Here is a 21,700-nt window from a genome sequence, read left to right on the forward strand (position 1 = left end):
TCTACAGTTTGGTGCTGAACTGGTAATGCACAGTGGGGTTTTATAGCTGTTTTTGCAGAAAACAGCTGCTTGCCGTGGCCAAAAAGACATAATGAGAGCAGTGAAAGTGAACCAAGACTAAGCTCTGGGCCAAACCAAAACGATGAGCTGAAATGCTGAAGTGCTCCGTAGATCAGAGGGGGACTTCAGTCGGGTGATAAATGTCTGTGGGTTCACTACAAACGACCCCTTGCACAAGCAGTCATGTGATGCAGGGTTAATATACACATTTTGATTATAGCTGCTTTATAAGTCATGAGAAAATGACAATATGCAGCCACAAATACTTAAAGCAATGTAATTAGATACAAAAGTTGGCGGGTTCTCCTCTTTAACATAAGACTTTGGATCTGTGCCTGGAGAATCCATTGGTCTCTACTTCCAGCACACGTCCTGATTCATCTGACCACACATACACACACACACACGCACACACACACACACGCACACACACGCACACACACACACACACACACACACACACACACACACACACACACACACACCAATGTGAGTGAGTCTGTCTGGAAACAGTAGAGACAGAGAGGAGGTCTGGGAATGCTGAAGGGGGGGGGAGGAGAGAGGTGGAAAGTTGCAACTTCAGGGCAATATGCACCGCATGCTATGGGAAGGAATGCATGTGTCTTTGTAGGAGAGTGAAAGAGCAAATGAAAAGAAGAGAGGAGGAGGAGGAAAGAAGCAAGGAGGGAGGGATCTAAGCTAAGGCTGCAGCGTGGCTGTGTGTCTGAATGAAAGAACCTCTCTCTCCCACTCTCTCCTGCTGTCTGTATGTATGGCTTATGTCCGCTGCAGCGAGTGAGCACATGTCCCGAGCAAACACAGCAGGACTCTCCAAGTGGCTTCAAGCTGGAAGTAAATATTTTGCAGAAACTTTGGCTGAAGGTGCAACTTAAAATATTCAAATGCTTTTGAATTGTGTTTCCTTTTCTAAGAAGCTAGATTACTTCATAGCAATGTGACTGCTTTTTTTCCTTTCTTTTTTTAGGATTGCTTGTTAGTATCCAGAAAATAACTTATTTTTGAGGAAGTGTCATGTGATGGACATAAAGTTTTAGTAACTCAGAAATTTAGAAACTTGCTCTCTGTCTCTCTCTGTTTTTTGATCCCCATGTGTTTTTTGTGTGTGCAGATTCTCTATAAACTGAATAACAAGGACTGAATCTCTCCACATCAACAGGACTCTGGGAGATTGGCAGCTCCACGCACCACCTGGACATCTCCTCACCATCAAAAGAATTCACTGGATCAGTTTGACCTTATTTTACCGTATTTACACACAGAGCAATTCTGTGCGCTTTGTAGGTCTCGGGCCAACTTGCAGGCAGGTGTGATGCTGGATCAGTGTGTTTGATACACACAGTCACACTTCTACACACACACACACACACACGGTTGCCTGAAACCAGGACATCAAATGAGGACATCCAATACTCCAAACCTTTTCAGAAAAGCTAACTTTGAGTCTCCTGCCTGTGTTTGACAGATGCTGGTGGAGATGTAACATGTAGATTGTCTTACAACAAGTCTTCCCTCTTCTCACACATTATAGTGAAATATTACATTTACTGCATCATTGGGTCAAGCACCAAACTATCCTGAACTGAAAGACAGCATCTTCCACACCATGACCCTACAGACCTGTAATTTGCAGCATGCCTTCCTCCCTCACCTCCTTCTCCTCATCCTGATTTTCCTCCTCCACGCCTGGCGGGGGTGCTGTCATCCCCAGTGTTTGGACTACAAGCCTCCGTTTGAGCCCCGGCAGCCATTGGTCTTCTGCAAGGAGTATTCCAAGTTTGGATGCTGCGATCTGGAAAAAGATGAGGAGATATCAGTCCGATTTTACAAAATCATGGAGAACTTTGACCATTCAGGTTACGTAACCTGTGGCAAGTACATGCGCAGCATCCTATGCCAGGTAAGAGAGACACTATTTTTCTGTTTATATATGTGGCCAAGGTCTCCTCTCCAGATGATAAACATTTGTTTTTAATTGCATTTGATTTTGATGTGACTCTACAGGATTTTATAAAGCAAAATGGCAATCTGAAACAATTTCATCACACACACCTGCCCTTTGCTAAAGCAATGAGAGACATAGGCTACATTAACACTGGAAGCCTTAGCACTCAATTGTGTTTTATTTCTCAGATCCGATTTTTTTGCTTTGTTTGTTTTGCTGTTAAAATTTTTAAATATATCAGATTCCAGTATGAACTGGTCATGGTCCTGAAGTGACCCGCAGGGCTAATGTAGAGCTAGAGGGCCGTGAGTCATGTGAATTCTGATATGACTGTTCACACTGAGGTTGCACTGCAAAAAAATATGACCTGTATCTGAGTTAAACCACATGAAAGTGGCCCAAATAAGAATGAAAAAGATCAGATGTGATTTGTGCTGTTCACACTCTCATGAATAAACAGATCTGAGTCACATAAGAGCAAAAAAAAAAGAAGAGAAAATCAGATTTGGGTCACTTGTGTGAACGTACTCTTAAAATCATTTTTTACTGTGGAATCCCCACAAACCATTTCCACTTTGTAGTGACTTTACAGTCCCAGATTTGTGAACCTTAATATGTCTCTCATGCAAGGTGTAAATTTGTCTGACTGCGGATGTTTGTAGTCCCAACCCAGAAACTTGGCTTTGGTGTCCAATGTGTTACACCAAGACGTCTTTAAGATTAGCACAGTGTGCATATTTTGAGCAGTTTATTTAAATTCAAGAGCATTCATTTCTCTGGTTTGTTTTGTCAGGTAATAATAATGCTGTTTATATTTCCGTGGGAGCTAAATAACTACAGAAAACTGAACTGAACTGAACTTCTGAAAATACAGTTTTCTGCCTCACTGCAAAGGAAACTGTGGTGTGGTTTGTCAGTGAGAACCTTATCTCAACAAAGTACAGCAACCAACAAAACACGTGGTTTAATGGCTACATGGGAATGTTGAGCTCTGTTAGACAGCACTTACTCATGCTTGGAGAGCTAAACCACAGCCTTAACTAGTGTTCATGTGTTTTTGATGGGTCATCTTGTAATTGGGGTTTGTGAAACTAAACAAGCCAAATAATGGAGTGCAATAAAGGAAACTTTCCTTCTCTGATTTGAAAGAACCTGAAGTGACCATTTGAAGGGAACATGACAACTAAGTCCACAGCTAAAACTTTGAAATAGAATTTGTGATATAGTGGCACATATGTAATAATAAAATGTCTCAGCACACCAAATTATTGGCTTGAAATGGTCAAACAATGGCTTGGCTTACATTTTCTTATGTAATCCACAAAAAGTAAACTACACTTCATCCATTCCAGATTTCCAGGAAACCTTGTTTAGTTTCTTTTCTCACAGACATGAGTGAGCTGGACTCCAGACCCTGAGGCCGAATGAGCATATGAGAAAAAATTGCAGCGCAATTTGAAAACACATTCATGCTTTTTCCTTTTTGGTAATTCCAAGAAATACACTTTACAGATTTAAAGGCCCAGTGAGTGGAATTACTTTGTATCTAGCAGTGTAGTTGCAGATTGCAACTCACACCATTAACCCTCTCTTTCCAAGCATGAGGGAGAAACTATAGTGTCCGAGAAAACGGGGGGAAAAAAGAGAACTAGAACCAGTTTTGGTTTGTCCAGTCTGGGCTACTGTAGAAACATGGTGGTTAGATTGCGACCTGCAGCGTCTGAAGATGAAAACAGCTTATTCTATGGTAACGAAAACACAACAATTCAGGTGTTACACTAATGAAAACACCTATGAATATTATTTTCTATTTTTGACGATAGAAATCCCTAAATATTACACACCAAACTTTTAACTACATCATCAGAAGAATCTGAATGTTGTAGACTTTAGCTATCAAGCGTATCACGTGAAGTCTCTGTACTAAGTTGTAGATGGGAAAACTGAATTCTACAGAAGTCTAAATGACAGCACACAAATGGAGTATATAACACAAAATGATGCAAAGAATCAGCACTGAATTAGTCTGAACATAATGAAACTTAAAAGCAATGACTCATGCTGAACTTGCCAGACAAAACTCAAGTTAAATGTTACTATGATAATTTTATCAGAACTGCGATAAAATCACGCAATTTCCTCAGAGTGGGATTACGGTCTTCATTAATGTTATTTAATTCATTAGTATTTATATTTCAGTATCACTACGTTTTTAGTTTCTTTTCTCAGCTTGCTAATCTTAGCACTGAACTTCCACCTCTCCTCCTCTGGTAGAATGAGCCTTGAAGCCAGTCCCACACACTGATTGCATAATTAGGTGCTGACTGGGCAGCTCAGACACTAACTACGTGCAGCTCGTGAGTGCAAAATGAAAGATAGGTGTGGCACAAATTTGGTCTGGCCCATATACTTTAGATACAATCTCCATTCTGCAGAAGCCAAGACAAATGGGCTGTGGGCAGTCCCACGAATAACACTTTGTCATTTCATCTTTGATACAAACACCAAAACAATGGGACAAAAAAATATTTCTTGGCAGTTTAATACGTCATACTCTATGTTAAGACAGTGACAAATCATCCTAAAATATAGGTTTCTATCACTGTGGTAATTACAGCCCACTGTGGGTTCTTTCCAAGCAGCGCAGGCTGTGTCTTGAATGTAATGACAGCGTTGCAGCACACGTACAACTTGCAACAGTTAGTCTAGTTTGAGTAAGATATAATCCAAAAAACGCAAATATGTAAAGCTTAGAGAGAAACGTATTTTGCAGGCATACAATTTATTCATTTCTTAAAAGTCTTAAAAGTAAACAAAACTATTTTGGTTTCTAACATTTTATAATCAAATAAAGTGAATTTACATGAGTTCTGTGGCTGTTGTTTCATTGAGTTATCAATTTTTTTTTTTCATAATCACTTTATTTAGATTTTCAAATCTTCTTTGGAGCCACTAAAAAAGACGCTCTGTGGTTGTTGGCTCCCAGTTTGATGGTTTGAGGCGAAATGATCCCTGGAGGTGGTCAAGTTACCCTACTGCCAGGGCACTTAGCTGGGTAAACCCGCCACACTGAGGCCCTCTGTTCTAGCTGCGCTGCGGGAGCTTCCTGGTACTGATATCAATGAGACAGTGAAGAGAGAGACAGACAGGTGGAGAGAGAGACAGAAGGGTAAAACGAGTGTGTGTATGTGTGTGTGTGTGTGTGTCAGGGAGACAGGAGGGAGATTGTCATCGTCCCCTAGCTTAACTGACCAAACAAACAACCATTTCCTCTCCTGGCCCGGGGTACAGGATATATCAAGTTCCTGTACGAGAGAGAGAGAGGGTCAGAGAGAGGAAGATGAGGAACATTAAGACAGTGAGAAAGATGGATGCAGAAAATCGATAAAGATATAGTAAAACTCCATAAAGACAGACAGACAGACAGACAGACAGACAGAGGGAACTTTCCTTTTTCATTCACAGTAAAGAAACCAAAAAAACAAAAACCCACTTGAGGCCACTTCAAAACCATTCACTGAGCACGTGGTTTGATTTAATTGTTCCCCCTGCATTTTAATGAGCAGCTTTAAGTGCCCTGGCAGTGTTTCTGCCAGTGAGGCTTCCTCTGACAGCAGCAGAAAAGTTGCATGTTTCCATACAGCACATTAATGCACCATACCACAACAAATCTCAAACACACAAACGCATGCAGCATCTGACAGTTTACCTCCCCCCCCCCTTTTCTTTCTGTCACCACGATCACAACTACTTCTCCATCCTTCTCCAGCTATGATTTAGTTGGATACGTTTTAGGGAAGTTGAAGTTCAGTTATCTCTCTTTCCATTCCATTTTTTTTTCTTTCTATGGGGGTCTAATTCAGGTCCAGGTTCACACATTTACCAGCCATCTGTTTGCCGTGACTGTCCTCTCTCTTAATTATAATAAAAACACCATCATGTGAACTGCATCATGGGGAGTCAGGAAGACAAATAACTAAAAAAAGGCTTTTTTATTTTCTTTTTCAGTCTATTCTAAACTGTACAGCGTAAACATCAAATTATAGTAGTTTGAAGTGGCTGCATTGTTAGGGAACAGCTGTTGGTAGTTACATGCATTTATCCTACCCTATGATAGTAGGAGCCAAAATAAGACTGTCTCAGAACAAAGGCTGTTTTTTCATTTATTTTTATTATAGTGGGTCAAACTGTGATGGATCATTTTCCTGAATAAGACGCACCATCAGACACCTTTGTATTATCTGAATGACTCTTGCTTTAATACAGTGTCCTACCGTAGACTACAAGATAAATCCAACATTTGGAAGCGCCATTAATTCATGCTTTCATCAACAGAACCAGCAGCTGAACACAGCTTTTGTTTTGCCCTGTAAAAGCTGTTTCCCAGGAAGGCTCTGATCTCTGCCCAGAAATGTACTTTCATGTCATTTAACAGTCTTTCTCTTTTTTTGGTCACCTATGATTTATTTATTATTTATTATTTTTAGCTTTGGTTCATTTTAGGGTTCCATTGAGGTGGAACAGCAGCTGAAGTGAGATTGTATCTCTTATATACAGTATTATGTGAAAAATATTTATATACTATTATATTCAGTATGAGGTCATTATGAATTATCACTTGCACAATCAAAATTTAGGAAATCAGTACACAGGCATATTTTGCTAATTGAAAGTCTGAATTAACTAATCAAATAACTGAATTATGTCAAGAAATCAAAGTATGGAGAAATAAATGCACATGCAAACATGCATTGAATGATTAATAAACCAACACATACTACAAAGAGATACTTACATCACCTACTTGTACATGCACCCACACTCAGACTCACAGCCACAAACTTTCTTTCTTTTCCATCTCTGTTGTATTCATAATTAATAATGTGTCATAGTTAATGGGGATTTTTGAGCTTGACACACATAAAGAAATAAACGTGGGAATTATTTATAAGCAGTTGATCCATGTACAATCACAGACACACATGCAGTGTTGTATATAGAGTTTGATTGTGTAGGTGCACAAATAAAGAACAATTTCTTGTATTTTTGCATTTTTGTTCGTATGTGTTAACTCAAGGGGTACATTTGTTACAGGCGACAGCTTTTGTTAGTTAAATCAATTTTGAAGTCCCTTTGAGACTAAATTCATTACGTGCAAAGTTGTTTTGAACAATCGCAGTAAGCTCCTTTCATAAAAAGATCCATCTTAACACTGTGACACAATGCAACGGAAACTTGACCCATATTTATCTGTGCTTGGGAAATAAGAGACAACAGCACATTTGGTTCCAAGACCTATAACTGCTATGTGGACTATTACTGTAAGAGTCAGTCTCTTCTGATTTGTGCTTAATTATTTAAAAACACAATTTCAAGCATCACTTATGACCCACTAGAAGTTTGTGGCGATGTATCTGGATTTGTATTTTCTTTTTGTGCTGTGTTTCTTTGGGCAGGAAGCCCACAGCCAGGAAGCAACCAGGTGAACATAAGCACGAATCATAGAGGAAGCTACGGTGTTGATGAGCCAGGGAGGAGGGGCCAACATTGAATGTTGTGTTTATTGTTGTGCAACCAACCATCTTCAAGATTTTGCCTCCAGTTACTTTTTTGCCTAAATACCATAAATGTTCTTTGGAAAAGTCTCCACAAATTATCCACTACAAATGTCATGTCACTCTAAAATGTTAGATTAAAGTCTAATTTTTACCATCATTATTGATCCCATTTTGCGTTAGGAACAAACAAAACGTGACAGATACTGCACTTGAAGCTCAAGCCTTGAGTCACATTTGTCTTCTACCAAACATTTTATGAGTAACTAAGTGATCTTTTAGTGCTTTGGACTGTGTTTCCTGGTGATGATCGGTTAGGCTGATCTGGCACTGGGTAAAAGTGCAAGTCGACCGCATGACAGTTTGGGTGTCGTGTCTCCCTGTGCCGTGCAGTTCACCATTCTGGGTGTGGACGGTGTGGTTGTGACTTAATAACTGACTGGACGTTCCTGGGATCCATTTATACCAGGCTGCACTCAGACAGCCTGTATATAACCCAGGCCTGACCAGTCATAGTGAGGCGGTGAGGAGCTGCGGTGGAATAAGGACACAAATGTTATACTTGATCCATACATGCCCTTAACTCTATCTCTGAGATAAACATATCGACTTAAAAGAGGGTTAATAAGCAAAACACTGAGTAAGATCTCTATAGATGGAACCAGAAATATAAAATATGCATTTATTCTAATTTTTTATCGTTAAATCATCTTCTCTATGCAGGAGTGTTCTCCATACGCTGCCCACCTGTACGATGCCGAAGATGCTAACACACCTATGCGGATGCTGCCTGGACTGTGCGGCGATTACTGCTCCGACTACTGGCATCAGTGTCGGTACACCCTCAGTCTCCTATTGGAGGACCTGGGGAGCCCGCAGCAGTTTGCAAACCTGACTGCAACGATCGAAGAAGATCGCAGAAGGTTCTGTGACTTTCTGGTGCTGAAGGACAACCAGTACTGCTATCCTAATGTAGTTACAAATGCAGGTATGGTGTCTACACACAGACGGCAGACCCACACGCACACATACCCATGAAAGTTCAAACATGTCATGTGAGGTTGAGTTGAGGGAAACCATACAACTTATATGATTACTCCAACTTACATCAACAGCCAACATGAACAAACAGGTTGTCACAGACTGAGAAAACAGGACATCAACTAAATTCCCAATGGCAAGAACCTGAACTTGCACTAACAAGAAATTGTAATTACTGTATTATTTATGAGCAGACATTGCCACTCCTTGCTAGTCTGCACACAAGGTTGGCTGTGGTAAAAACATAAGCAAGATATAAGAAGAATTTGCCTCCATGGTTGCAGCAAAGATATTATGTCAAAGAACAGAAGCATGGTTAGAAAATGAATACAGTGATGGTGCTAGTGCATGAATATTTTATATGCCGTGCTAATATTGTGTGAATTGGAAGTTTAAGGTGTTGAAAGGGATTATGTAATAATTCTGGTCCAGATTCTGGCAGTAGTACGTCTATTTGCTGGTTAATGGTAACCTTAAGAAACCAGGAGAAAGGAAGCTGTACGAATACAATCAATCCTCTGTTTTGTGTGTTTATACTGATCCATTAATTGTATCCTATTACTCCTGGTTTCCTCTCTCATCTCCTGTATCTTCTTTTCTGCCCCCAGAGCTAAATGCTAACCTTGGCTTTGTACGTGAAGATCCCAAGGGATGTCTGGAGTTGTGTTTACAGGAGGTTGCCAACGGGCTCCGTAACCCTGTGGCCATGATCCACGCAGACGATGGAACTCATCGATTCTTTGTGGCGGAGCAGCTCGGTTATGTGTGGGTGTATCTGGCCAGTGGCTCCAGGATCGACCGCCCATTCCTCAACCTCACCAGGGCTGTGCTTACATCGCCGTGGGCAGGAGATGAGAGGGGATTCCTCTGCATAGCCCTACATCCAAGGTTCATACTCTCAGTAATAATAGTAAAGTTACCTGTAAGGGTTATATAGTTGTAGTAGTAATATTTTGCATCATTTTCAGTGGAAAAGTGTGAAGTATGACTGCTTCTGGTTCTCTTCTGTGCATAGGTTCACCACGGTCAGAAAAGCCTACGTATACTACTCTGTATCTGTCAAGAAGGAGGAGAGGATACGGATCAGCGAGTTCACACTTTTAACTCATGATGACAACCAACTAGACCACTCCTCTGAGAGGTAAAGTTCAGAGTCAGAGAAACACATGTGGAAACAAAGAGACAGAGATTTTATAAATATTTCTATTAGTCTTCTAGTTCTAATGGTATTTGTAAGTTCTGGTATTGGTACCTGTATGTGAAGGAGGATTTGTTTTCAATGTCTATACAAGCACAGATGCTTGATGTATGTATTCATCCACCTGTTGTGTGTCTTGATTCAGAACCATCCTTGAGGTGGTAGAGCCGGCATCCAATCACAATGGAGGACAGCTTCTATTTGGCCATGATGGGTATTTGTACATATTTATAGGTGATGGTGGCAGAGCTGGGGACCCATTTGGAAAATTTGGCAACTCACAGAACAAGTAAGTATCATTTAACAAATGTTGTTTATGGAAAGTGCTTGATTATGTTGACTTAAATTTCAATCAACATTTGCTTGGAAAAGCCCACAAATTAAGTTATTTTAACTCAAGAACATTAAATTATTGTGACGCACATATACAATATCTAAAAGTGGCATTTGAAACAAATCACTTGTCTAAAATGTGGCCATAAGAAATAATTCATTTTTATGTGTTGATTTCTATTTTTAAAAACGTTATTTTTAAAATGAATCTAAATACTATATTAAATTTGAAAGCATTTGACACCAAACTGGAGCCAGGCATTTCATGCCCCGGTTCCTAACACTTCACATCAAGTTGCTGAAGTAGCACACTTTTGTTGTAACAAAACATGTCTTCATGCCATAACAGCCAACTTGAAAATTAACGGCACATCTATGACGTGAGTTTGACTCGTAATTGTCTCTCCTTGAAACGTTTCAGCTTTATATGTAATTTAAATGAATATGGCCAAATAAGATAAACACATGCTTTGGATTGCTCTAGGAGGTTGTTAAAAGTTTTAATGATAAAGGTGTTCATCGTATAAAATATTACCAGACACCTTAGAACCAGCCAGTTCTGCCAAAAAACAGTTCCTGCCTAAAATTAATTATAATTAAGTCCAATGAAAAGGATCAAAATTATGGAGAAGATAATCTTCAGACCTGTGTAGACCTTTCTCAGTGGCAACTATAAATGATAACTTTTTAAAAACAGTTTTTTTCCACTTATGAAAATACACACAAACTGAGGATCTTCCTGGGTGGGGAACCTGCTCTTATAACTTAAAGTATCACTTTAAAGGTAAATATGAGTCATTTGTGTACACAAGTTATCATAAATATGTAAACTTCACACATGCCAGAGCACTTTTTAAATTCAGACTCCAATAATCACTTTTCTGTACAAACTCTATGGTTCACTGAGAAAAGCTCAAATATGAGGAGCGTTGAATGCTTTTGGTAGGGACTGAGTAATTGCACTAACAGGGCTAAATGTAATCCTGCTGCCAAAGATTATTGCATGAGCAGTGTGAATGAACTGTCCAGTGATTAGGAGAGATGGGACTTTCCATTAATAGACTACATAGTTGAAGTAATGGTGAGCAAATGTCAGACTGCAGAGCATCACATCATATTGTATTACTTACATTTTTAGGGCAGCATACATAGATAGTGTCATTGATTGACAGTTATTATTTTCCACTTTATGGGCAGAGATGACCTGTTGTTCTCACACTTTAGGCTTTAGGAATGAAAAATAAAATAACAAACCAATCACAATCACTATCTGGTGCGAGCTGTAACATAAAAATCAAGGAGAGGTGGCATGATGTGTTTGTGCCAAGAGCAGTGCACACATCATTTATAAAAGGAGCTTTTATTAAATTCATTGTAGTTGTATCTTAAGGCAATGTGTGTTTGTGTCCGTATGTTTGAAACCTGTTTGTGCTACACACATATATGTGGACGCTATTATGTGTATGTCTGTAAAGAAGGTTCATTCAGCTATAAGCTACAGCTGCATATCTTCATTTTCATGCAAAGTACAAAAAGATAGCAAGTGCAAATATTACTGCTCATTTGCAGAATACACATTACATAATACTCCAAAAATGTTATTCACAATAATTACACTGTGAGTTGTGGAGCTGACACATACTTGGACAACAGTTATGGGTTAAGATGTGACTATGAAATCAACTTGAAACAATTAAATTAACTAAAAATAAAAACAGCCTTTTTTTATCCTTTAAGTTCATAGAGAGGCTAAAGCTAAACTTGAATATAAATTGTACTGTTTCTCACAAAAAACAGACCAAAATTAGCAAAGAACTGTGGCTGAGGAAACCTCCTGATGAAAAGATTAAGTTTAAGTATCAGCAGCAGATTACTGACATAACAAAACACTGAGCGAGGTGTTTATCTGAGATGCTGACACCTTTTCTCCAGACAGTTAGTGTTTAGCTCTTTAGCTGTTTCTGAGGGGTTTTGTTGACATGCTGTATTAGCTGTTCTGGGAATGGGGGAGGATACACCCTGCCAAGTCTAACATTGACACTACACATTGCGGACCGCCACACACTGGTATGTGGAAGGGAGAGAGAGAGAGAGCGCGAGAGAGAGAGAGAGAGAGAGCGAGAGAGAGAGAGAGAGAGAGAGAGAGAGAGAGAGAGGGAGACACACAGAGGCGGGATTGGAAAAGAGTGGAAAGGAGGTTTAAGGAGAGAGCAACCAGGGCAGGAGAAAGGTGCAATGTTAAGGAGAGAAATACTTGAGACTGGAAAAAGAAGGAGCTGGTCAGATGGAGCAAGGGTAGTAAGAAAAGAGGAGAATGACCAAAGACAGGAGTGTTAAAGGTGTGCAAGGTTGTAGAACAGAGTTACAGAGACAAAGACGAAGATGCGAAAGAGAAAAGATTTATGGAAAATAAAAACTAGGGAAGGTTAATGCAGAGGAAGATACGTATAAAACGAGGATGATGGGACAGCGTGAGCAGACTTTGGAGATAAAGAAACACAAGTTAGAAAGAAAAATGAACACCTCAGTCTTGAAGCCTCTTTCTCACTCTGTCATCTACTCTCTGTGTTGTAGGTCAGCGCTCCTCGGCAAGGTGCTGCGTGTTGATGTCGAGGACAATGACAATGGCGCCCCGTACAGTATCCCCTCAGACAACCCGTTCTTGTGGGAGAAGGAAGCACGACCTGGTAAATCCCTTCAAATATTCTATACAATTACGTTTGTTGGCTTTTAAGAAAAACAGAACATTTAAGACAAATGGCACAATTGTAAATATTAATCTAGACTTTATTTATTTTATTCTTTTCTAAAGAGCTCAAGTGTGACTGACGAAAACATGACTCAGCAAATGAAAGTGAATCTCTAAACATAAGGTTTTTTGCGGCAACGTGTAAATAACTTTCTTCCCCTCTCTGCAGAGGTTTATGCCTATGGGGTTCGCAACATGTGGCGCTGCTCCATTGACCGCGGTGACCCCGCTACAGGCCGAGGCAGAGGCAGGATGTTCTGTGGTGACGTAGGCCAGAACAAATATGAAGAGGTGGACATCATTGTCAAAGGTGGGACGATTTTAGTTGGCCTTCACTCCACTCGCTGAGAGACAAAGAAATAGTTCACTCTTGCATGAGATGGCTGTCATTCCAACTGTTCTCTCAAAGACCACACAGACAGTGAGTCAGACTGTTTAATCTCAGTCTTTTCCCTAACAATTAAGGTGAATGGGATCTGGTTATGTAGAAATCCAGAAAGGGTATGGCATAAACATCCAATTACAGTTTCTTTTTCTAGCCAAACAATAGTACTGTGAGTCTTTTCATAGTATATTCACTTATTTAGAAAGAATAGTACAAAAGATATTTCACTGAGAAGTTGCACTAACTTTATCAAAACATGTTTAAAGGAGGCAACTACGGATGGAGGGCCAAAGAAGGCTTCAGCTGCTACGATCGCAAACTCTGCCAAAACTCCTCGCTAGGTGAGGCCACTCTCATTGACTCTGGAGTCCATAAACTGAAACATATAAATACAAAAAAGGGGCTTCTGCAGAATGGTTACAGATGTGAGCTTTGACACACTTCAAAAAAATGGTTAAGGATTCAATTGTTAAGTAATATTCCTAGAAAAGGTTATGAAAGCTTTGTTGGCTCAAGCGCCTTTACATAAGCCTCTAAATACAATGCATATTTCTTATTCAGTGTACAGCATGCCGCTATAGTATTGTCTTTTTGTTATAGTGATAGACTGTGTAAACTGATGTGTTGTTCTATGTCTAGATGACATCTTGCCTATCTTTGCCTACCCCCACAAGTTGGGCAAATCAGTGACAGGAGGATACATCTACAGAGGTTGTCAGATGCCCAACCTCAATGGGCTCTACATCTTCGGTGACTTTATGAGTGGGTATGTGCTTCAGCTTTATACTAAAATCTTAGTTTTAGACATTTTATTTAGACAAATTCTCGCCCATCACTGCAGAGACCCAGAGTCCAATTCGTGGCAGCGGTAATTGCAACATTATCACAATGTGCAGCCTAATTAAAACATCTGCAGTTGTCCTTGTGACTGTGGATTTTTAGCCAAACCTTCTCTTCATTTTTTTAGTGAAGCCACTGCAATATCAAGTATTACAGTAAGTGTGGCTGGAGAAACACTTTAAATAAGGTTTGCAATAAGCTGCACTTATATTGCGCTTTCGTGCACAGGCTTGATTACATATTTACAGTAAAAATGCATGTATATATACTATTTCTGGGCGTAGATATGTATATTTGTGCTTATGTGCTGTTTGTTTCTGTTTAGCCGTCTGATGTCTCTTAAGGAGAATGTCACCACTGGGGAATGGCAGTACAATGAGATCTGCATGGGGACAGACCAGACCTGCAGATTCCCCAAACTCATCAACAGTTACTATAAATACATCATCTCGTTTGCTGAGGATGAAGCAGGTAATAACTGTGTCTATGTGTTTTCTTCTCTTGTATTGGCACCAAGCATCACATGGCTTATTTAGATGTAGTACGAGGAAGAGAGAGCCTCATTGTCACCTACACATATTTTATATAATTAAAGGTACAAATGAACGATGTGATTAAGTTGTTAAAGCTGCAGTGGGTAACTATTAATATTTGCTGAAACGTTCATTATATCCTGCACATGAGACAGATAATCTGTGAAAAAAACTGATTCCTCTGACTCCTTCTGCTCCTATGGTATTGGACAATGGAAAGATATTTTATTGTTGAGTCTCATTCGCAGGTCGTCAAATACTGACGCTTTGGATTTATTGTTAATAGGAAATTTAAAAAAAATGTCTAGGAGTGAGAAACACAACAGGTGTCGTCCATGCTCCCAGCTTTGACAACCAGAAGCGTCGGAATTTGACAACTTGGGAATGAGACTCAACAATCAACTTTCTCCTGAACGACTGAGCCCTCCTCCAATTCTGGGGAAATAAGAGGACCCAGGAGAGGGTTAGGTTTAACTTTAAATCTGGTTTGAATTAAAGAGACTTTTGATTTACTAGCGAAAGTGTTGCACACATGCTGTTGATCTTAAATAATCTCTTCCGTCTCTCTGAGTGCCTCAGAGGAGATTTAAGTTGAAGTTCAAGGAAAGTCCAAATCCCTTCTCTGTACACACGTTTTGTAACTTTTTGTGTCTTCTCTTCTTTTTTTCTTCCCTCTCCATCTCCCCTGTTTTGGTATTTCTCTCTCTCCTCTGCTTTCTTGCTCTCTCTCCCATCCATATTCAATGTAAATATACCCCCTCCCCCACACTGCTGTTCGCCATTTGTCTCTTTCCTTCTTGCCAAACTTCTTCACTCTGTTTTTCTTCCTTTGAGTCTTTCTCTTTGTCTTTTACTCATCTCTCTCATTCTGTCCATCTGTTTTAGGGGAATTGTATTTCTTAGCCACAGGAGTCCCGAGTGCCACAGCCAGAGCAGGAGTCATCTATAAGATAGTGGACCCTTCCAGGTAGCAACAAATACACTTTCATGATGCCTACCTGGGTGTGTGATTTAGAAGTTTGGGTCAAATTTGCTATGATGATCCCAATAAATGGTGAAACTGGTCATTGTGGGTTATATAGACCTTGACTAAACAAAATAATAAATACATAATACCTAAATAAAAATAGGCTTACCTATGTTAAAAAGCCCCCTACCAGCCAGTCTCATCCCATTCCATAATAATAAGTAAGCTTACTGTCCAAACTCGATTTACATAGAATATCCTCTTGATTTTGTGACTAGAGCAAAGCATTGAGGCTACTCGTTGCTAAAATGAGTTTCAGTTCAGTATTTTACCCAAAATATGCTTTAAGTTATAGTCAGAGTCTGACTGATTTTTGAGCCTAATAACTATATCCATATTTGAGATTTGATCTGATAACTATTTATAGGCCGATATTGATTTGTTTACAGAAGCACATGACATAAACAAGGCTCTTTGATAAGGCTAAGTTAAGTTAGTTAAGTCAGGTTATTAAACAACGGACCAAAATTTGTGCTGACCAGGACATTTTAATTGTGAAAAATGAACTGGTCGCTGCTCTCCTATGTGCTAATTTTTTCTCTCCTGACCACACAGGCGAGCGCCGCCAGGAAAATGCAACATCAAGCCTTCACCTGTTAAGATAAAGGGAAAACTGATTCACTTCCACCCCAAAGAAGGTAAGGGGAATCTTAAAATAATGTTTTCCGATTTTTCTGTTGTTGTTCTTTATAGAAACGTTAGACTCGTGATCAGAGCTTTATCTGTTGAATACTGACAAAATAATTGTCTATTCTTCTCATTATCTTGTCAATGTGCAACATGTTAAATAAACTAAACATATGTATCAATGTCTTCATTTCTTCCTTTTCTCGTTTGCAGAGTTTGTAATCAACAAGAAACCAACCACCACACCTATACCCACAACAACCAGAAAAACTACAACCACAACAAGAACTCCAACAAGAAGAAAACCTATTATAATAATAAAACCACCAATGCCAACAAGAAAAACAATTAGAAAAACACCACCACCACCACCAACGACACCAACAGCAAGAAAAACAACATTACAGACAACAAGAAAAACAATGAGAAAAACACCACCACCACCAACAACAAAGACACCAACTATAAAAGCAACAACGAGAAAAACACCTCCACCACCAACACCAACTATAAAAGCAACAATGAGAAAAACACCACCACCACCACCAACACCAACTATAAAAGCAACGACAACAATAAAAACAACCTCAGCAACAACAATAAAACCAACAACAACCGTACCAACAACTGTCCAGATGGCAACAACCCCTGCCACAACCACACCCACTGGTAGGCCTACTGGTGCACCTGTATACCAAGCCAGCTCCACTACCACTAGGTCCACTATGCACACAACCACTGAGTCAACTGTTAGGACTAACATTGAACACACCAGTAGACCAGTGCACACCTTGGTGCGGGGAGAAGCCACAAGGGTCAAACCAGGTGGTTTCTTCTTCTGCACTCTATTTTTGCTTTACATTTTAACATGCTAAAAGCTCAAATAACATTTCCCAACTCTCCATGCGTATTTTCAAATGAAAGATTCTGTGCAATTTCCTTTCCTGTGATGATTAATATAACTTACCTCTGATAAAATTACACCAGATTATTTTATTTATTAGAAAACTAGTTGCAAAGTTACTACAAATGTCAGCTACAGGCTGTCTAAAGACTCAAAATTATTATAAATGATTATATAAGTGAAATCATACAAAATATGACATATTTTAAATAGCTTGGCAGCTAAGTCGATTTACTGTAAATATGGATTGGGACTTTTGTTCACTTTTGTTTTTTAACTCATTTTTGGTCTGGCGTTACTTTTTAATTTAAAGCTTCATAATAGTTTTACTGCGTAGACAAGAACATGAAAAGTGAAAACTACCCAAACTCTTTTATTGCAGCTTGTACAGTATGTTAGTGATGAGCTACCTCCAGCTCTCAGGTATACTGCATCCTTCTTGCATGTTGAAATTAGAAAATTATTATTTAAGAGATGCAAAAAAAAAGTGAGGAGATCAATAAATTACAGTGAAAGAGCCAGTAGACTTTGATAAATGAGACAATAATAAATGTATTTTAAATTATTCTGTGGGCTTTTTGCAGAACAGTAATTAACTGTTTTGTAATCCATTAAAATGACTGAACTCATGATCATTTTTTTGTTTTGTTTTAAATTATAAGCAAATTGTCTATTAAAATAGTTTAATGGGTAGTTAAGCATCATTTTACTTATATTTACCACTTCTGAGATTTAAATCAATATGCACCCAAATAGGGCTTTGAAGCATTTTATTTATTATTATTTTTTTTACATGCTTCTTATCAGTCTTTGCACTAAATTTGCATCATCTCTGCACTGGAAACCACATAATCTGAGAGGGAATAACAGATCAGTGGCGTTCACCTCATTAATATAAAAATAGTTGTTTTCATGAACTTAAATTAAATTACAGTAGTGTTCCAATATATCAACTTTTGCTTATTTTCTTCTGACTGTCTGAAAGCAAATTAAGGACAAGTTTGCCTGTAAATGGTGATGATAAGTCTTTTGCACAAGCTTGTGTCAAACTCAGGTGCAGACGAATTAGCGGCATTCATTCCCAACTTTAATTCCTGCTTGCATGTTATTCTTTGGCTGGTACAAGAGTCTAAAGCAGGATAAATGGTGCTTATTTATGTGTTGGGTATTTGCACTACTTTAATTCAAATCAGATACTTTGGCATTATTTATTTTGAATAAATGGTTCTGCATCAGTCTCAGTTTGGACATTCATCTTTGTGTGTCTGTGTTTATGTCTTTACTTTGCTGTCTACAAGGATAACGTTATTTTTTTAATGGCTTTAGTGAAATCTGAGCTTTGTAAATCGTACTCATTTCTTGGATTAACAATTTGGTGAGGGCCATTAGTTAAAGGTATGTTTGACATTTTTGGAAATGCACTTATTCTCTTTAGATTTGGATGAGAAGATCCATTACCTCTTTTGTACCTGTCTGTTAATGTAAGGCAACAGCCATAAACCGACTCTGGTAACAGGTAACAAAATTTGGCTACCACCACCTCTAAAGCTAAATATTTAACGCATTATATCTTGTGTGTTTAGTGCAAAAACAAATATCTGTGGGTTTACAGGGATTATGTGTCAAACTATTTGGTTTTAATTGGAATAAATGTGTCTTCGAATCAAATAACATCACCTTTTCCAGTCTTTGTGTTAGGCTAAGCTAGTCAACTGCTGTAAGTAGCTTCACATATACTCTTACAGATATAAGAGTGGTATCAGTCTTCTTATCTAACTCGTAGCAAGAAAGCGAATAAGCGTATTTCCCAAAATGTCTAAACTATAAAAACTTTAAAATAAAAACATTCTTTAACACATTGTTAAACTTCATATATTCAAATAAAGAGGGTGATTCTGTCTCTCCCTCAGGTTATCGCACAACCGTCATGACTGCAGCCATGTCTAGGATTGCTCAATCCCCAATCGTCACCACACCTCCAACCAGGAGACACAGGAGACCCCTTCAGACCCCTCTTTGTACCACCTCTCAACCTTTAACCTCACTGCAACCTTCTCCATCTACAACATCCCTGAAAGGACCCCAGGTGACTCTGACCTCTGCACGTTACCTCGAGCATCCTGGAGTGTTCACCACACCTCGGCTGCCATATTGGAACCAGAAACCCACGGTATCAGGCTACGTGCCCCAGAGACCACCGATCAACACAACGCTGCTTAAATCACAGGAAGAGAAGCTGTGGCTCGGAGAGAAGCAGGAAATTGCTGGGGAGGGTAACCAGGTGTTTAAGAGGCCTCGAGGAAGAGGTAGAGGGCGCGGTTACAAGCGAGGAAGAAGGCTGCGGGTTGGCTCAGTGCGACTGGTAAGCGCTGATGGTTTATCAGATCGAGGTAGAGTGGAGATCTTTATCCGTGGTGAGTGGGGGACAGTGTGCGATGACCTTTTCAGCAACAAAGCAGGTACCGTAGTGTGTCGACAGCTTGGTTTCACGACGGCGTTGGCAGTGATGAAGAGGGCTGCGCTGGGGGAGGCAGACAGGAGCGTCAGGATCCTGTTGGATGACGTGGAGTGTGAGGGTGGAGAGAGGTCGCTGCTGGAGTGCAAGAGATCCAGGGTTGGGAAACACAATTGTTCACATGGGGAGGATGTAGGGGTGATCTGCGGTTAGCAGAGATGGGTGAAAGTAAAAGAAAAGCATAGGAAGGGAAGGAGGAGACAGTGGAGTGATGAATTGTATTTTGTTTTCCAGTTTGCATATTTGTTTCATTTTTCATTTCCCATCCACTTCTAAATGAAGAAAATATCAAAAATACTTTTTTTTTTTTTTACATAGATGAGGAGCATAGATGATGAGTTTCTCCTAAACTTACTCAGTCTACTGACCCTACTTTGAAACTTAACAAAAGAGATGCGGCACGGTCAGTCGTGACCCAGCAGTGGATGGTACTGGAAGTACTGCGCTGACTTACTGTCTATTTAGAGCCCAAATAGTCACTACATCTCACCAACCTGAAGGATTCCCAAATTAATTTTGCTGTGACACATTTTGGTTTAATTTAGATTGATGTTTTCGGTCTTACTTCTTGAACCATTAACACACATTTTATTTTAAGAATATAGATGGTTTTGATTTACTCAGAAATGGTAAAAGTGGACTGCGTGAGTCTTGGATAAACTTTAATCAATTCTGGCTGTGTGTTCTGTTTACATTCTTGACATCCATGAGGCAAAAATACAGCATATCAAAATAGTCAATTGTGTTCTAAGAAGATATTTGTATTTTTGTATTGTATAATTTCAGCAGGTCTATTTTCTAAAGCAGCTTTTTATAATTTGCATTTTGATTCCTTTTGTTGAATGTAGTTTTAAGATGAAAAAAAGTTTTAACAAGGAAATGCTGGACATTCTGTATGATGAATGTAATAAAATATTTCCAGTTTTATATAAAGAGATTTGAGGGCACAGAGTGCCTGTGATATGAATAAAGTTTTACTGCAAAATGACTTCCTTGTTATTCTCTATTATTCTCTGTCAACGTACTCTAAAGTGTTAAAGAACAATTACTCACATGCACACTTTCACTGTGAAACTCAAACTGTTCTTCCCATTATGTGGCTCAGTGAGTGGTGGCCTTGGTTCTGACATTTTTTTTTAAATTTAGCATCCCACTTTTTAACACCATGTGTTATCCAGGCACTCTGCAGCACACACACACACACACACACACACACACGATGTGACCAGATGGCAGGAAAAAAACATTTCTCTGGGTTAGACTGTCTTGTGATGAAACCATTACTATGTGTTGAAGCACAAAGAAAATGAAAAAGACTTCACTTCCAATGTAAGTATTCTGCCTGTGTAACACATTTGTACACCTCGTAGGAATTTAAAATATTCAACAACATTAAGGTTGAGCTGCCCTGCTTTCTTTTGTACAATTCTTTTAACGTAAAGAAGGAAAACAAACCAGTGCTACAGGAATCACAGTTCAGTATGGTGGAAGGCATGGAAGGTTATACTTCAATTTAAAACATTATTATAGAAAATATATACCAAACAATTAGCATATTTACTTAATTCAAAGCGGACATAGAAAAATAATATTAATAACAATGATACGTAAGGTAAAATTTTCACATTTGTCTATGTCGCTGTAGGGATCATTTACATTATGTTGTCAGACACTTGTGACACAATGTGAGCCTGTCAGTGGAAAAAACAAGCACTTTGAGTGGACGTACCTAGACAGACGCATTTGTCCCCAAGTATTACTTGGCAGCCATAACATGTACGTTCATTACACGCATGTCCTATAAAGTGTGTGTGGATGTCAGCAGAAGTCTAATTTGCAGCACATTTGACCTGAACTGAAGCAAAAATAATTTTATTTCAAGAGTACAAGAGTCAGTCAGGCACTGTAAGGAAGCAGTGAAGCAAATAAGCAGGGACAAATATAAGTCTACTTTAGCTCTCAGTGAATAA

At 39.1% G+C, this 21,700-nt stretch overlaps 1 protein-coding gene across 4 annotated transcripts; it reads left to right on the forward strand.

The window, feature by feature from the left end:
- The first annotated feature begins 740 nt into the window (after window positions 1-740).
- Window positions 741-20,718, forward strand: si:ch211-136a13.1 (HHIP-like protein 1). 4 transcript variants are annotated; one of them, XM_051399421.1, is made up of 15 exons: window positions 741-942; window positions 1,190-1,978; window positions 8,302-8,566; window positions 9,228-9,507; window positions 9,635-9,760; window positions 9,963-10,106; window positions 12,725-12,837; window positions 13,069-13,209; window positions 13,551-13,625; window positions 13,924-14,050; window positions 14,450-14,595; window positions 15,543-15,624; window positions 16,240-16,322; window positions 16,525-16,980; window positions 19,126-20,718. In XM_051399421.1, exons 2-15 carry the CDS (start codon window positions 1,685-1,687, stop codon window positions 19,881-19,883), a joined length of 3,090 nt encoding a protein of 1,029 aa, XP_051255381.1. In that variant the 5' UTR covers window positions 741-942; window positions 1,190-1,684; the 3' UTR covers window positions 19,884-20,718. The 4 variants fall into 4 exon arrangements, with proteins under 4 accessions (XP_051255381.1, XP_051255382.1, XP_051255383.1 ...); XM_051399422.1 differs by having other exon boundaries at window positions 1,238-1,978; XM_051399423.1 differs by having other exon boundaries at window positions 741-912.
- Window positions 20,719-21,700: the final 982 nt, after the last annotated feature.

This window comes from Dicentrarchus labrax, unplaced genomic scaffold, assembly GCF_905237075.1.
Source record: "Dicentrarchus labrax unplaced genomic scaffold, dlabrax2021, whole genome shotgun sequence".
Classification (NCBI taxonomy): Eukaryota; Metazoa; Chordata; class Actinopteri; family Moronidae; genus Dicentrarchus; species Dicentrarchus labrax.

Excerpts from the sequence above, each read along its gene's own strand:
- si:ch211-136a13.1 (XM_051399421.1), top strand. The coding sequence starts at position 1,685 with ATGACCCTACAGACCTGTAATTTGCAGCATGCCTTCCTCCCTCACCTC. Across the intron at positions 8,567-9,227 it reads TAATGTAGTTACAAATGCAG|AGCTAAATGCTAACCTTGGC; the intron begins GTATGGTGTCTA and ends TTCTGCCCCCAG. Across the intron at positions 14,051-14,449 it reads TTCGGTGACTTTATGAGTGG|CCGTCTGATGTCTCTTAAGG; the intron begins GTATGTGCTTCA and ends GTTTCTGTTTAG.